The sequence below is a fragment of the Orycteropus afer genome, unplaced genomic scaffold (genome assembly GCF_000298275.1).
Source record: "Orycteropus afer afer isolate SDZICR_OR568_19922 unplaced genomic scaffold, OryAfe1.0 scaffold00131, whole genome shotgun sequence".
Classification (NCBI taxonomy): Eukaryota; Metazoa; Chordata; class Mammalia; order Tubulidentata; family Orycteropodidae; genus Orycteropus; species Orycteropus afer.
In genome coordinates, this window is record NW_006921718.1 from 5,096,956 (window position 1) to 5,113,398 (window position 16,443).

The 16,443-nt window shown below is 37.5% G+C and overlaps 1 protein-coding gene across 1 annotated transcript in view; it reads right to left on the reverse strand.

The window, feature by feature from the left end:
- Nucleotides 1-16,443, reverse strand: part of RMDN2 (regulator of microtubule dynamics 2) — a 60,567-nt gene that overhangs the window by 33,832 nt on the left and 10,292 nt on the right. Inside the window, exons 3-4 of the mRNA XM_042781545.1 lie at nucleotides 6,546-6,720; nucleotides 3,522-3,624 (exon numbers count right to left, since the gene is read on the reverse strand). Of these exons, the coding sequence (XP_042637479.1) occupies nucleotides 3,522-3,624; nucleotides 6,546-6,720 (278 nt within the window). The remainder of the gene's footprint in view (nucleotides 1-3,521; nucleotides 3,625-6,545; nucleotides 6,721-16,443) is intronic.

Consider the following 16,443-nt stretch of genomic DNA (forward strand, 5'->3'; position numbering starts at 1 on the left):
ACCTGGTCCTGCATTATCCTCACAACCCTTGCTATGCTTAGGTGACTGTTGCAACCACTGTGTCAATCCATCTCTGAGGGTCTTCCTCTTTTTCACTGACCCTATATACTTTTTCATCTTTCCCCAAGGAGTAGTCCCTTCTGACAACATGACCAAAGTAGGCGCGATGAAGTCTGGCCACTCTCGCTTCTAAGAAGCATTCCAGCTGCACTTCTCCCAGGACAGATTTGTTTGTTCTGGCAGTCCACAGTATTTTCAGTATTCTTCACCAACACCACAATTCAAAGGCAACAACTCTTCTTAGGTCTTATTCATTGTCCAGCTTTCACATGCACATGAGGTGACTGAAAAAATCATGGCTTGAGTGAGATGTACCTTAGTCTTCAAAGTGACAACTTTCCTTCTTAACACTTTAAAGAAGTCTTTTGCAGCAGATTTGCCCCATGCAATATGACATCTGATTTCTTAACTGCTGTTTCAATGGGTGTTGACTGTGGATGCAAGTAAAATTAAATCCCTGACAATTTCAATCATTTCTCCATTTGTACACTTATTGGTCCAGTTATGAGGATATTTGTTTTCATTATGTTGAGGTGTAATCCACACTGAAGACTGTACTCTTTGATGTTCATCAGTAATTGGTTCAAGTCTTCTTCACTTTCAGCAAGCAAGGTTGTGTCATCTGCATATCACAGGTTATTAAAGAGTCTTCCTCCAGTCCTGATGCTGTGTTCTTCATATAGTCCAGCTTCTTGGATTATTTGCTCAGCATAAGTATGCTCACCCTTCTTAATTTTAAACCATGCAGTATTCCCTGGTTCTATTTGAACAACAGTCTTTTGGTCTGTGTACAGGTTCCTCAAAAGCACACTTAAGTGTTCTGGAATTCCCATTCTTTACAATGTTATCTATAATTTACAATCCACATAGACAGATGCCTTTGCATAGTCAATAAAAGACAGGTAAAAGTCTTTGTGATATTCCTTGCTTTCAGGCAAGATTCATCTGACATCAGCAGTGATATTCCTCATTCCACATCCTACTCTAAATCCAGCTTGCATTTCTGGCAATTCCCTGTTGATGTACTGCTGCAACCATTTTTGAATTATCTTCAGTAAAATTTTAGTTGCATGTGATATGATGATATTGTTTGATAATTTCCATATTCTATTGGGTCATCTTTCTTTGGAATGGGCAAAAAAAAAAAAAAAAGGATCTCTTCCAGTCAGTTGGCCAAGTAGCTATCTTCCAAATTTCTTGCCATAAATGAGTGATCCATTTGCATCCATTTGTTGAAACATCACAATGGGTATTCCATCAATTCCTCAAGCTTTGGTTGTCTGCCTATTCTATCAGTTCAACTTGGACTTCTTCCTCCAGTACCAGTGGTTCCTGATCATATGCTACCTCTTGAAATAGTTGAACATCAACCAATTCTTTTTGATAAGTGACTCTCTGTATTCCTTCCATCTTCTTTTTATGCTTCCTGCATTTTTCAATATTTTGTTCATAGAATCCTTCAGAATTGCAACTTGAGGTTTGAATTTTCCTTCAATTCGTTAACCTTGAGAAATGCTGAGTATGCTCTATCTTTTTCTTTCTAACTCCATGTCTTTGCACATTTCATTGTAATACTTTACTCTTTTTTCTTGAGTCGTCCTTTGAAATCTGTTTAGCTCTTTTATTTAATCATTTCTTCCATTGGCTTTAGCTACTCTTCATTCAATAGCAAGTTTCTGAATCTCTTCTGAAATCCATTTATATCTTTTCTTTCTTTCCTGTCTTTCTAATGACCTTTTGCTTTCTACATGTATGATGTTCTTGATGTCATCCCACAACTCATCTGGTCTTTGGTCACTAATGTGTAATGCATCAAATCTATTCTTCAGATGGTATCTAAATTCAGGTGGAATGTAATCAAGGTCATATTTTGGGTCTTGTGGACTTGTTTTAATTTTCTTCAGCTTCAATTTGAAATTGCATATTAGCAATTCATGATGGCCTCTTCCACAGTCAGTTCCTGGCCTTGTTTTGACACATGATATTGAGCTTCTCTATCACCTCTTTCCTCAGATGTAGTCAATTTGACTCCTGTGTATTCTATCTGGTGAGGTCCATGTGTATAGTCACTGTTCATATTGTTGAAAAAGGTATTTCCAATGAGTAAGTGAATTGCCATGCAGAATTCTATCATGCAGTCTTTGGCATCATTTCTTTCCACAAGGCCTTAATTTCCAACCACTGATGCTTCTTCTTTGTTTCCAACTTTTGCATTTTAATCACTAATATTTATCAATATATTTTTTTTTTTTGGGGGGGGGGACAGAGTAGAATAGCCTATAGGGTTTCCAAGGCTATAAATCTTTTTTTTTTTTAAATTTTATTGTGATTTGGGTGAAAGTTTACAGAGCAAATTCATCTTCCAGACTGCAATTCACATACACTTTGTCTTACAACATTGACTGTAATCTCCCACAATGCAACAGCTCTACTCCCACTTCCTCTCCATAGCTACCTCTTCCCTGTGTCCTTCCCTCCCATGCACTCCTGCCCCTCAAGCTGTCTTCCTGTGCATACACAGCTCTTCTATTCTCCCATGATTGATCTCTCCAAGGAGTGTATCTATCTAATGTAAATATTCAGCTCATATGCCTGTCTTTTGTTTGGCTGGAAGCCACAGGAGTGGGTTCAATTCCAGACCAGAAGGGCAGCTAGAAGCCATAGTCTCAGTGGCTGCATCATGATCTACCAGACCAGTAAACCTAGTCTCCACCCCCCCTTTTTTTTAATGCTTTTTAGTTTTGGTCCACATTGTTCTCCTACTCTATCCAGGATCTTCTACATAGATCCCCCTCCAAGTGGTTGACAATGATAGCCAGGTAACTTCTAGTTCTTCTAATTATCAATACATCTTGATTGCATGTTTGGTCAATTTCAGACTGTAGAAGTTGGTTAAAATCTTCAATTTCCTCATCGTTGGCTTTAGTGTTGTTGTTGTTTAGTAGTTGGTGCATAGATAGTACCAGTTAGTAGTACTAATTGGTCTTCCTTGTAGGTGTATGGACGTTGTCCTATCACTGACAGCATTGTACTTCATAATAGATCTTGAAATATTCTTTTTGAGATGAATGCAACATCAATTCTTTGCAATTTGTCATTCTTGGCATAGTTAACATTTGCCATTCCCAGCATAGTTCAATTTGTTATTCTCACCATAAATATTACAGCCTACAAACCCTATGGGCAGTTCTATTGTCATATGGGGTCACTATGAGTAAGAACGTACTTGACAACACCTGATAACAACATTCTAAAATGTTCAGTTTTTTTAAAGAACCACACTTTAGTTCTAAAATTATTTTGCTGCCCTAAATTTTGTGTATTTTTTGTTGTTGTTGCATAAAAGTATATTTAATCAATTAAACATACTAGTTTTAAGGCAATTTAATTCAAATTCATTAGTGGTTTATTGCAATTCATAATTGCCACCTGAGAAAAATCAATTTTTAAAAAATACTTACCGATATTAGCATAATGTTTCTTTTCTTGTATATTTGTAGATAACTCATACATGTCCCCGTAAGCACGAGCTAACCGCCAAATAAACTCTATTTCATCTTTAAACTGAAAAGAAAAGAAAGAATTGCATGTTGATTAATTCACTAACTTGAACACAATGTAAATGTATTCCATTGGAACTCTTAAAAACAAGACAGGTATGGTGGAACCCCTGAGACTATTGCCCTTGGTCATTGTTCAGGCCTGGAATTGAACTCACCTTTGTGGCTCAATGTTCAACCAAACAATAGGTCTTCATGGTGAATAGTAACTCTAAGAAGGTACATACTCCTTAGGACAATCAGCCAATCAAGGTCAAAAGGGCAGCATTTGCCCAAGGACAAACTTCAGAAGGCAGGAGGGTTAGGAAAAAAGGAGGACCAAAACAGGAAACATAGAGAGGAAGTGGGATGAGTGATGTTATATTGTGTGAATTGTAATCAATATCATGAAACAAAATGTATATTAATTATTGAATGAAAAACTGATGTGCTCTCTAAACCTTCATTCAAATCACATTAAAAGTTTTTTTTTTAAATGTCAGACAAGTAAATCGGTATTTATAGATGATCAAATCTTCACATAAAAACAAAACTGCAGAGTTCCAGTAAGATGGTAGAATAGGCAGAAAGACTGCATAGACCCTTTTCAACAAAGAAAAGGGGAACACAGAAACAGAAGATAATCCTAGACCCGAGTCTTGAAGGGAAGGATATAGAAGTGGACTAAACTCCAACTAGCAGAAGAATTTTCATGAAAACACCAAAAAAGAGATACAGAGCTGTGGTCTGGCAGCGATCCTAATGACACAGACAGCTTGGATACTGCTGTGTGGTGGTAGGACCTAAGAATTAACCTAAAACTCAGTTCTGCTAGCCAGGGAATGCATGGAGAACTGCTCTGGTGGCTGGGGAATAAAAGGGAAGCAGCAAAGAGGAAGGTGGGCTGAGCTGTGGACTTTTGCTTGTCTGGGTGCAGCCATTTTGAATGTTTGAAAGCTGTTTGACTACTTTGGATATTTAAAGTGACAGTGTTCTCCCAGATTCCAGGGGCTTAAGAACAGGCTCCACTTGCCAGGAACCTCAAGGACATTCCGGATACAGACGACTGGAAAATGGAAGTGCGGCCATCCCTCACTCTCACCCACCTTTTGGGCTGGAAGGAATCCCATCCCAATCTGTGTGCTCGGACAGAGCCTAGGTGACCTTCCCAACCCTGCCCCATCTTTTTTTCTTTTTTCTGTTTTTTAGTTTGTTTGTATTTGTTTTTAAATTACTATTATTATTATTACTTTTGTCCTTTCTACTATTATTCTTTATTCTCACCCTCGCAGGTTCTAGTTTTCAGCTTTTTTTCTTTTCTCTGTTCCTGGTTGCAATTTTTTTTTCTTTCTTGTGGCTAATGTTGATGCACAGGGAGACAGTTCAGGGTGCATGGGTGCTTGAAGGGATGGATGCAGGGAAGAGGTAACTATCGGGAGGAAGTGGGAGGGGAGCTGTTGCATTGTGGTAAATTGTAGTCAATGTCATGAGACAAAGTATATGTGAACTGCTCTATGGAAAGTGAATTTGCTCTGTAAATTTTCACCCAAATCACAATGAAAAACAAAACAAAACAAAACAAAAAATCATACCCACTGCCATCCAGTAGATTTCAATTCTTAGAGACTCTATAGGACAGAGTAGAACTGCACCATAGGGTTTCCAAGGCTGTAAATCTTTACAGAAGATTTGTGGAAAGACTGCCTCATCTTTCTGCAGCTGGTGGGTTTGAACTGCTGAATTTTGGTTAGCAGCTGAATGCTTTAATGATTGTACCACCAGAGTGCCTTGAATCTATGCATAAGCATGTATAAAAATGTAGCATATTAAACCAAAATATTTGTGGCTAAGAAATATGACCTAATACAGTGTTATATTTGGATCTTGAAACTAATATCCAGATACTATCTCTACCTGTATGTTGTTGTGGTTATTTGCCATCAAGTCAGACATGACTTATAGTGATCCCTCCTTGGGTTTCAGAGGCAGTATCACTATGGAAGTAGATTGCCCTTCCTTCTGAGGAGTGGCCGGTGGGTTTGAACCGCCAGCTTTCTGGTTAGCAGTCAAGTGCCTTAGGCACTATGCTACCAGAGCTACCTGTATAGATGAGAGACTTGATAGATGCTACAATGCCATTGTACTCCCTGGGCTGTAGTTGCCTCTTCTTATTTTCCTTCCTAAGTTATCTACTACTACTATGATACTTCAATGAACATTTCAAATAATATTTGTAAGTTGGATCACATATACTCAAAATAATAGTCACATTTTTAAAATTTAAATTACTAATATAATAATATAGTGGTGGTAGGAGGGATTAGTTTTTCCACTTCAGGTCCAACATTAAACACTGAATAATGACTAGTGCTAGAAATAGCTTTACATATTGATAGCTGTTGTACTGGTAACTATAAGACAGAAAAGTTAAAATGTACTTTTTATCCGCTCAGAGAAACAATATTATGTGCCTCGCATAATGACCCATTCTTCTCTGTTATAAAATATTTATTGGCTATATCAAATTAATAAGGAGGTCTGGTAGTGTAGTGCCTAAGGCACTTGACCACTAACCAGAAGGCTGACGGTTCAAACCCACCAGCCACTCCTCAGAAGGAAGATAGGGCAATCTACTTCTGTACAGATACTGCCTCAGAAACCCAAGGAGGGGTCGCTATGAGTAGAATCCAACTTAGTATAAAATTAATAGAAAATTAAATAAAAGTAAATCTGTATACTCCTACCTCTGGTTCTCAGTTTTGTGACTTTAAAGCCTAATAAACTCTTACATTTACTTTTTTAAAATTTTAGTCATTAAATAGCAAAATTATACATTCATCGTTTAGCTTGTGTAAACTGTGAAACTGTTATGGTCATAATGTGAATGTGATATTGAATTAAATAAAAAATTAAAACGATACAAATATACTGTCACATATCTCTTACCTTTTCTTTATGGTCACAAAGTAGTTCAAAACTCTCCATTTTGCCAGGCTCAGTCACACGTAAATGATCTGCCTTCTGAAGAAGGGCTCCTAAATTTAATTCCTGTACATGTGTGTTAAATGCCTTAGGGACTGGAAAACTCTGTTCTTCTGTGTCAGTATTAGCTGTAATATACCTAAAATTGTAGAAATAATCGTCAACTCTTTCGAAATTTAAGAGTAGTCAGAATGATCCTTTAAAAATGGAAGTCAAAATATGTCTCTCTTGATGGAAACTCTGCAATGATAGCTTTTCACTCAGACAAAAATCCCAAGTTCTAACAACAGTACATGAGATCCTATCTGAACTGTGTCTAATCCTATTACTTCTATGACCTCATTTCCTACCATTCTTCCCTTCATTCCTTCAACTCCACACTGGTTCCTAGCTGTTCCTAAAATATTCCAAGCATGCTTCCACCTCAGGACCATTGCACTTGCTGTTCCCTCTGTTGGAATGCTCTTCTCTCAGAAAGCCAATACCCATGCCCTCACCACCTTCAAGTCACTTCCAATGTCACGTTCCCAATGTGTCCCATCTAGATCACTGTATTTAATGCTGCAACCTTCCCATTTGATCCCATGCATACTACCTTCATCTCTAATCTCCCTTACAATGCTTTACTTTTTCTTTTCCCACCCCAAGTATAATTTTTGAACATACTAGATAACTTACTAATCTATTATATGTGCTGTTTTTTTACCTGAATCACCCAACTAAAAAGTATGCTCCTTTATTGTTGACTTATTTTTTTTTATTATCTGGTATATCAAGTACCTAGAACAGCAAGCCCCTAGTACATAGTGGACATTCAATGAAGATTATTGATTGGAGTTGCAGGACCTTAGCAGGCTTTCTTTCCCCTTCCCCTTCCCCTATCTCTCTTTCTCCACATACATACATATACATACATATATATATATACACACACACACACACATATATATATATATATATACACATATATATGTGTGTGTGTTTGTATGTACATACATATGGTGTAAGATAATGTTCCAACTCTTAATTTAGTTTTTAAAAATTAATACTAACCCTGACAATTCATTTCTGGTGGCATATAATGCAAAGTATTTTTGTTTATTCAAATCCATGCTTTGTTTTAAAAAAGATGTTAAAAGGTATATAAAGATACTCAAAATATAACGGAATACATTCGAAGTGAGAAAAAAAGATAAAAGTAAATGTGACGAGGTCAATAAACACATATACTTTTGATATCTATACACTTGCTATAAGGGACACAAATGTGGCTATACATTGTAACACCCAATGCAATTATTCACATAACTCCCAGTCCCCATTAAATATAACCAAAGCAAATTCTCAAGAGAAGTGTAACTATTTCCAATATTAAGAGCCAAATTAATTTCCTTCAAAGTCCTTATAAAGATGACATTATGTGAAATGATGACCAAATTCTTCAACAGTATTTTCTATTAATGGACACTCCATTCTTCTAGCAGTTCAAACCAAAAATCTTGGAATCATCATTGACTCTTCTTTTTCTCTCCCAAGCAATACTCAGTCTGTTAGTAAATATTGTTTGTTTTAATTGTGATTTGTGTGAAAGTTTACAGAGCATATTGGAATGTCACTCAACAGTTCATACATTGTCACTTCTCATTATCACCCTAGTCTAAGCTATCATCATCATTTCTTCTGAATTACTGCAATAACTTCCTATCATGTCTCCTTGCTTTTGCCCTTGACAATTAAGCTATGTACAACACAGGAGCCAGAATGATCCTTTAAAAACTTGAATCAGATCATGTTACTCCTTTGCTCAGGTCTTCCAACAAATGCTCAAATCAAAGAGAAAACCTAAATCCTTATAGTGGGGCCTACATGATTACAAGGCCCTACCTGATCAGATCCACCACTTCTGACCTCATCTTCTACCATTCTCCTGCTAACACACAGCACCGCAGACACTCTGGCTTCCTGATAGTGCCTTTAACACATCAGTCACAATCCTGCCTTTGTATTTGTTATCCCCTCTGCTTGGTATATTCCTTCCTGGATATCCATATAGTCACTTCCTTGGCCATTTCACATCCTTGTTCAAATGTCACCTCATCATTGGAAAGGAAATGATTATCTATATCAAAAATAGAAAATAATCTACAAATTATGAGAATAATTGGAGAGTTTAGCAAGTTGGATGGATATAAGATTATTATATAAAAGTCAGTTTCATTTCTATGAATTAGCACCAAAATGAAAAATAAAACAAAACTAAACAACATAATTAAAGCAAGCAATCCATTTAAAATGATCTCAGAGATGTCAAAAACATAAGGAATAAATTTAATAAAAGATATATGAAAATTCTATGAAGAATATTACAAACTTCATTAAAAGATGATTTAAAATAATATAAATACTTGGAGAAATATCTCATGTTCATGGCTAGAAAGATTTAGTATCATAAAGATGTTAGTTCTTTCTAGATTAATATACAGATTCAATGCAATTTCAATTTAAAGATCTAACAGGAATTTTCATGGATTTTAATGAGATCAATCTAAACATTATATGGAAGAGTAAAGAGCCTAGAACAGACAAGGTACTCCTGAATAGAAAGCTCAGGGAGAAAAAACTTACCCCACCAGATATAAGGGCCTATTATAAAGTTACAACAATTAAAGGCAGGGTGGTGTTGCCCCAGGTATTCACATAGGTATTGGCATGTGACTGGCAGAATAGAACAGATCCCAGAAACAGACCCACACATACATGAAAAATTCCATGACAAGAGGTGGCACATTAGACCAGTGGGAAATTAAAGAACTAAGTGTGTGTGTGGGGGGGAATGTGGCTATCTCTATGGAAAAATACAAAATTGAAACTCTATGATCATAATTACAAAAAAAAAAAAAGAAAAAACCAAAAACCAAACCAAACCCACTGCTGTGGAATCGGATCTGACTCATAGCGACCTCTCCTTGGATTTCTGAGGCAGTATCATTATGGAAGTAGATTACCCAACCTTCTTTCTGAGGAGTGGCTGGTGGATTTGAACCTCCAGCTTTCTGGTTAGCAGTCAAATGCCATAGGCACTACGCTCCAGAGTTCCCAGATGGTATAAGCACTTAAGTATTTTTAACTCAGTAAAAAAAATTCTAGATTAATATCTTCTAGTCCTTGGAATAGGGAGGGAATATTTTCTTAACTAAGACACAAAAACACTCACTGTAAAATAAATTACTACTTAATTTGACTAAAATTGAAATTTAAAATGAAAAATTGCTATTAATCAAAAGACACCTTTATACAAAAAGACAAATTAAAAACCAGGAATAGATATTTTGGAATGCACACACTGACAAAGATTAATATTAAGGATACATAAATATTTATAACAATTCATTAAGAAAAGCACAGGAAATGCAATAAAAATATACTCAAAGTATATAAATAGGCATCCAAATAAGAAAAAAAACATTTAGCCAATAAATACATGAAAAGATGTTCAATATTCACAAATTATCTGGGTAATACAAATAAAGATCACAAAGAGCACTATTTTATATATATTTGATTTGCAATTTTTTTTCTGGCTAGACAGCATATCACAAAAACAACAACAATAATACCAAATGGAGAGGATGTCAATGCATAGATCTGATGTGAACATAAACTGATAAAACCAGTTGGGAAAGCACGTTGGCATTCTTTCTTCATACTGAATGTTCACATACCATCTAGGACCCAGAAATTCCAGTCTTCTGCATATATGCAAAAGGAGATATGCAGAAGAATAGACACAGGAGTACTTTCATCATGAAACAATCTAAACACTCATCAAGAAACAGTGGTGAATATAACACAAAAATCAAAATGAATAAACTACAATAACATGCAAAATGTGGAAGGATTTGAACAAATTTATATTAAATGGAAAAATAAAACCAAAAACCAAACTCATTGTCAATGAGTGGACCAGTGCATGGCAACCCCAGAGTAGAGCTACTCCATAGGGTTTTCTTGTCTGTAATCTTTACTCAAGAAGATCACCAGGCCTTTTTTCTGTGGCACCACTGAATGAGTTCAAACCACCAACCTGTAGATTAGTAGCTGAGTGCAAACCATTTGTGCCACCTAGGGATCTAGTGGAAAAATAAGCTCCTAAAATTATGTGTAGTATGTTCTCTTTTCTAAAAACAAAACAACAACAAAAAAAACAATCAAAACTAAATATTGTTTTTAAGAATATATATAATAAAACTATATAAAAAGGAAAGCAAGGAATGAACAATATAGATTAGATTATAGATTCAGGATGATAGTTACCCTCAGTTCAGGAAATGCAGGGGAGCCAAATGATTTGTTGTGGCTTACTATCTAGGTCCTAGGAGCTCTGGTAGCATAGTGCCTAAGGCACTTGACTGCTAACCAGAAGGCTGGCAGTTCAAATCCACCAGCCACTCCTCGGAAGGAAGGTTGGGCAATCTACTTCCATAGTGATACTGCCTCGGCAACCCAAGGAGGGGTAGCTTTGAGTCGGGTCTGATTCAACAGCACATAACAACAACAACAACAACAATCTAGGTCCTATCTTTGATTTTAGGAGGTAGTTTCATGGATGATTATTATATTACTTACAATGACTAAATAAACAATAGAAATAGGGCAGGCATGGACCAATGATCAGAGTTTGTCATGAGCTAAAGATAGTTTTAATCCAATGGATATATAAAAGGAAAATAGTAACCAAAATAAATGAACTAGATTAATATCAGACATAATCTTAAAGGCAAACATTACACCTAAAGAGAGACACAAAATTATGCTAAAAGATTCAATCCATGAGGAAGATAGAACAATTTTGGACTTGTATGTAACTTAAAACATGAGCTTCAGAAATATAAAAAGCACAAACTGACAGAAATACAAAGAGAAACTAACAAAACCACTATTAGAATGTGGAACAAAATTCAAAAACACAAAAATTAGTGGAAGATTTTTAACATAACATTCTAAGTAATTTGATAGATTGCCGTTCTTGTTAGTTGCTATCAAGCTGGCTGTGACTCACAGGGGAAATGTGTAAAAGAATGAAATGTTGCCCAGACCTGTGCCATATTTTTAATTGTTGGTATGTTTGAGCTCATTGTTGTGGCTATTGTGACAATCCATTTCATTGAAGTTTCCCTCATTTTGGCTGACTCTCTACCAATCATGATGTCTTTTTCTGGGGATTAATCTCTCTCGATAACGTTTCCAAAGTAAACAAAATGAAATCTCACCATCCTCACTTCTAAGGGAAACAGGTGATTTACACACCAAAGTTAACAATTTCAAACCCAACCAACATATATATACAATCAGACTTTGAATATCTGGAGATAATTATTTTTCCCTAGCACATATGGAACATTTGCAAAAACTGTACATGCACACAAGGCTACAAAAAAAGCCTCAAAGATAAACAATCTTAACCATGCAGACTATTTTCTCTAATCACCAAAAAAACCCAAATATGTTGTCATCAGGTCAGTTCCAACTCCTAAAGACCCCAGGAATCTCTGATCACAAGTCAACTAAATAAGAAATTTCCACTAAAAACTGAAAACCAAACAAAACCACAGTCTTTTTTAAAAATACACTTCCAACAATATGTCTACCAAATTGAAAAATACCAAGTGTCGGTGAGGACGTGGAACAAATGGAACCCTCATGTATGACTAATGGGAGGGTAAATTGGAGCAACTGCTTTGGAAATGTGCTTGGCAGTATATCCTAGAGCTGAGATAAGCATGCTCTATGGTCCAACATTTTCAATCCTAAGTATATACCCCCAAGTGTATATGTATATTCACCCAATCATAGTAGTCAAAAAACTGGAAGCTGCCCAATGCCTATTGAAAATCAAATGCTTAAATACCGTAATATATTTATACAATGGAAGAATACGTAGAAATAAAAGGAAGCAATCTACAACTGTAGTTGTTATTAAGTGTTGTCGAGTCGGCTCAGACTCATAGCAACCCTAGATACAACAGAAAGAAACACTGCCCAGTCCTGTGCCATCCTAACCATCCTGCTATACTTGAGCCTACCCTTGTAGCCACTGTGTCAATCCACCTCGTTGAGGGTCTTCCTCTTTTTGCTGACCCTCTACTTTACCAAGCATGATATCCTTCTCTGGGGAATTGTCCCTTCCCACAACATTAACAGAATCAAAAAAAAAAAAACAAACAACCCAAACTCACTGCCGTTGAGCTGGTTCCGACTCATAGTGACCTCTCTTTGGGTTTCTGAGGTGGTATCTCTATGGAAGTAGATCTCCCAGTCTTCCTTCTGAGGAGCACCTGGTGGGTTTGAACTGCCAGCCTTCTGGTTAGCAGTCAAATGCCTTAGGCACTATGTCAACAGGGTAGGTGAGACAAAGTCTGGCCATTCTCACTTCTAAGGAACATTCTGGCTGCACTTCTTCTGGCAGTCCATGGTATTTTCAGTAGTCTTTACCAACTCCACAACTCAAAGGCATCAACTGTTCTTTGGTCTTCCTTATTCACTGTCCAGCTTTCACACACACACTTCTCTTTCTCTGTTTGCCTCTGTTTCTCCCTCATGCACACACAGACCAGACAGTTTTATAGTGTCTACCAAATTGCCAAAGAATCAGACTTATTCAAACTCTTCTAAGAATTAAAAGAGAGGGAACAACCATCAGTTCATTTTACGAAGCTAGTATAACTGAGGGAGCTCTGGTGGTGTAGTGCCTAAGGCATGTGACTGCTAACCAGAGGCTGCCGGTTCAAACCCACCAGCCACTCCTCAGAAGGAAGGTTGGGCAATCTACTTCTATAGTGACACCGCCTTAGAAATCCAAGGGGGGGGGGTGCTATGAGTTGGATCCAACTCCATGGCAGTGGGTTTGGTTTGGTTGGTTTAGTGTAACCGATACCACAACCAATAAAGATACTATGTGCAAAAGCAGCAAGAAGGTGGCATCTTCTGACCTCCTCTATCTCCACAAGAGGAAGTCAGAATCACCATTGCCCAAGGCCTGTTCTTATGAGGCCAGACATGCTGCCACCCTCCTGCCCTCTTACCAACCTTGACCCCAACTGCTCCCCCTGTAGCACCCATCACCTCTCTGCTGGGTTTGATAATTCGCTACAGTGGCCACACAGAACTCACAGATTATAGGATTTATTAGGGAAGCAACAGGCTACAATTTGAGTTCAGGAATGTGCTCAGTCTCTCTCAGCTGGCTGTCTCTCAGCTGACAGTCTTGGTCAGTAATACACCTCTCTCTCAGCAGTGCATGTCTCTTGCATCTCTCTCAGCAGTGTGTCTCTCTCATGTCTCTCAGCAGCATGTTTCTCTCAGCAGTATGTCTTTCTCAGCCAGCAGCCTTTTGAGCTTGGGAGAGTGGCCCCAAACAACCAATCCCAACATCAGAATTCTACACACCTGACAGAGAGTGAACTTCCCAGGAAATTACTTCATGCTGCTCCAAACAGAAATACATCAGGTGGGTAACTTTAACAATCAGGAGCTACTCAGTTGCTCATGCCAAATTCCAACATGGAGTTTACAAAGACTATGGCTAGAAAAGCTACACCATATAGTTTACTACACCACATTACAAGAAATGAAAATTATAGGCCAATCTCATACATGAACATAGATGTAAAAATACAAATAAAATAGCCAATGATTGTGAGTGACCATCTAAGATGCAACTATCAGTCTCTCCCCATCTGGAGCAAAGAAAAGTTAAGAAAAGCAAAGATGCAAGGAAATAATTAGTTTAAAAGACTAAGGACCTTTAAACTCACAGAACTCTAGCCTCCATGACTCTGTGACCAGAACAAGTAGGTGGTATTTGGCTACCACTGCTGACTGCTCTGAGAAGGATCACAATAGGAAGTACTGGATAGAATGGGAGAAAGATGTGGAACAGAACTCAAAATCATAAAAAGACCAGGCTTGTTGGTCTGATAGAGACTGCTGGAATCCCTAAGACTATGGCCCTTAGATACTCTTCCAGCATGGAACTGAACTCACTCCCATGTTCAATTTTCAGCCAAATGATAGCCAAGAATATAAGATAAATAACTCCAGGGAGATTACACTCGTAAGAACAATCAACCAGCAGCGATCAAAAACATTTACTCAAGTATAAAGCTCAGAAGGCAAAAAGGGATAGGAAAGAAGGAATCACAATCATCTCACAAAACAAAATGTGTATGAATTGTTGAATGGAAAACCAATTTATTCTGTAAACTTTCACTCAAATCATAATAAATGCTACATTAAAAAATAATAATAATAATGTGAGAAGAGCAAGTGGGGGTAGGCAAACAGGAATACACCCTGGACCAAGGATAGATTTGGCTGAAGATAATCTGACATATGCCCGTGTGCTACAAAATTAGTCACATACACCACAGGAGCAACAGAAGATGGTTGGAGTAACTTCTCAGAGACAATCAAACATCTTGTGAAAGAGAATCAACAGACCTGGGGGCTCGGGACCACAGTCTCAGGGGACATCATGCTCAACTGGCATACATAGTTCATAAAAATTTTGTTCTACAACCTAATTGGTGAGTAGCAACTAGGGTTTTAAAAGCTTTTGAGTGGCCATCTAAGATGCAACTGTTGGTCTCCTCTCACCTGGAGCAAAGAAGAGTGAAGAAGACCAAAGCCATCTGAAAACGAGTAATCCAAAAATAAGATGGACCATGAGGGACCTCAGCCTCCATGTCCCTAGACCAGAAGAACTAGATGGTGCCTGGCTACCAATGCCAACCACTTGAAAAGTGATCAGCTCTGGAGATTCTGGATTGAGTGGGAGGAAAAATGTGGAACAAAATTCAAAAATACAAAAATGACCAGAATTTCTGGTCGGAGAGAGACTGGTGGAACCCCCGAGACTGTGGCCCCAGATTATCTTCTGGGCCTAGAAACAGAGTCACTTACATAGATTGGCTCTTAGCCCAACAGAAAAAAAGACTTACATACAGAACACATACTCTAGGTTGATGCACCCATCTACTACTCTAGGGAGATGCACCCCTTGGATCAATCAGCCATGAGGCACCAGAGATGCACCCCTTGGATCAATCAGCCATGAGGCACCAGAAGTGTAGCACTCACATAGAGGGAAAGCTGGACAGACAGGAATGCATGGATGAGAAGGGCACAGGGAGGGAGTGGTCACAGGGTGGGAGAGAGGAGGAGTATTTTTTTTAAAAAATAAATAATAATGAAAATACAAGAGTGCTTAGTCTTACACACACATACACACACAAAAAATCACCAAGGAACTGCAAAAAACATGAAAGAATGTGTCATAGGCAAATTGTTTTATTCCTGGAATTACAAGCACAGTTTAACATTAGAAAATTTCTCTAGGACAAGAGATAAAATGAGAAACACTATCTGATCACTTCAATGGTTGTTAAAAAAAAAAAAAAAAAAAAGAATAATAATTCAAGAAACTACACCACCAGTTCAGTACAAAAGAAATACCAAACCCTTGAACAAGGAATAGGGAAGTTTTTCCTAATCTAATAAAGGTAATCTATCAAAAATTACAATATATTTTATACTTAATGACAAAATATTAGAAGCATTTCCTTTAAAATAAGAATAGACCAAAAAAAAAAAAAAAACCCAAACTCACTGCCATCAAGTTGATTCTGACTCATAGTGACCCCTCCTTGGGTTTCCAAGGTGGTATCTCTGCGGAAGTAGATTGCCCAGTGTGGTAGTTAAGATTGTGTGTCAACTTGGCTGGGCCTAGTTGAGTGGCTGGGCAGCTGGTGGTAGTTATTCCCCATGATGAGACTGGCAATCAACTCCATGGTGGGATCTACCA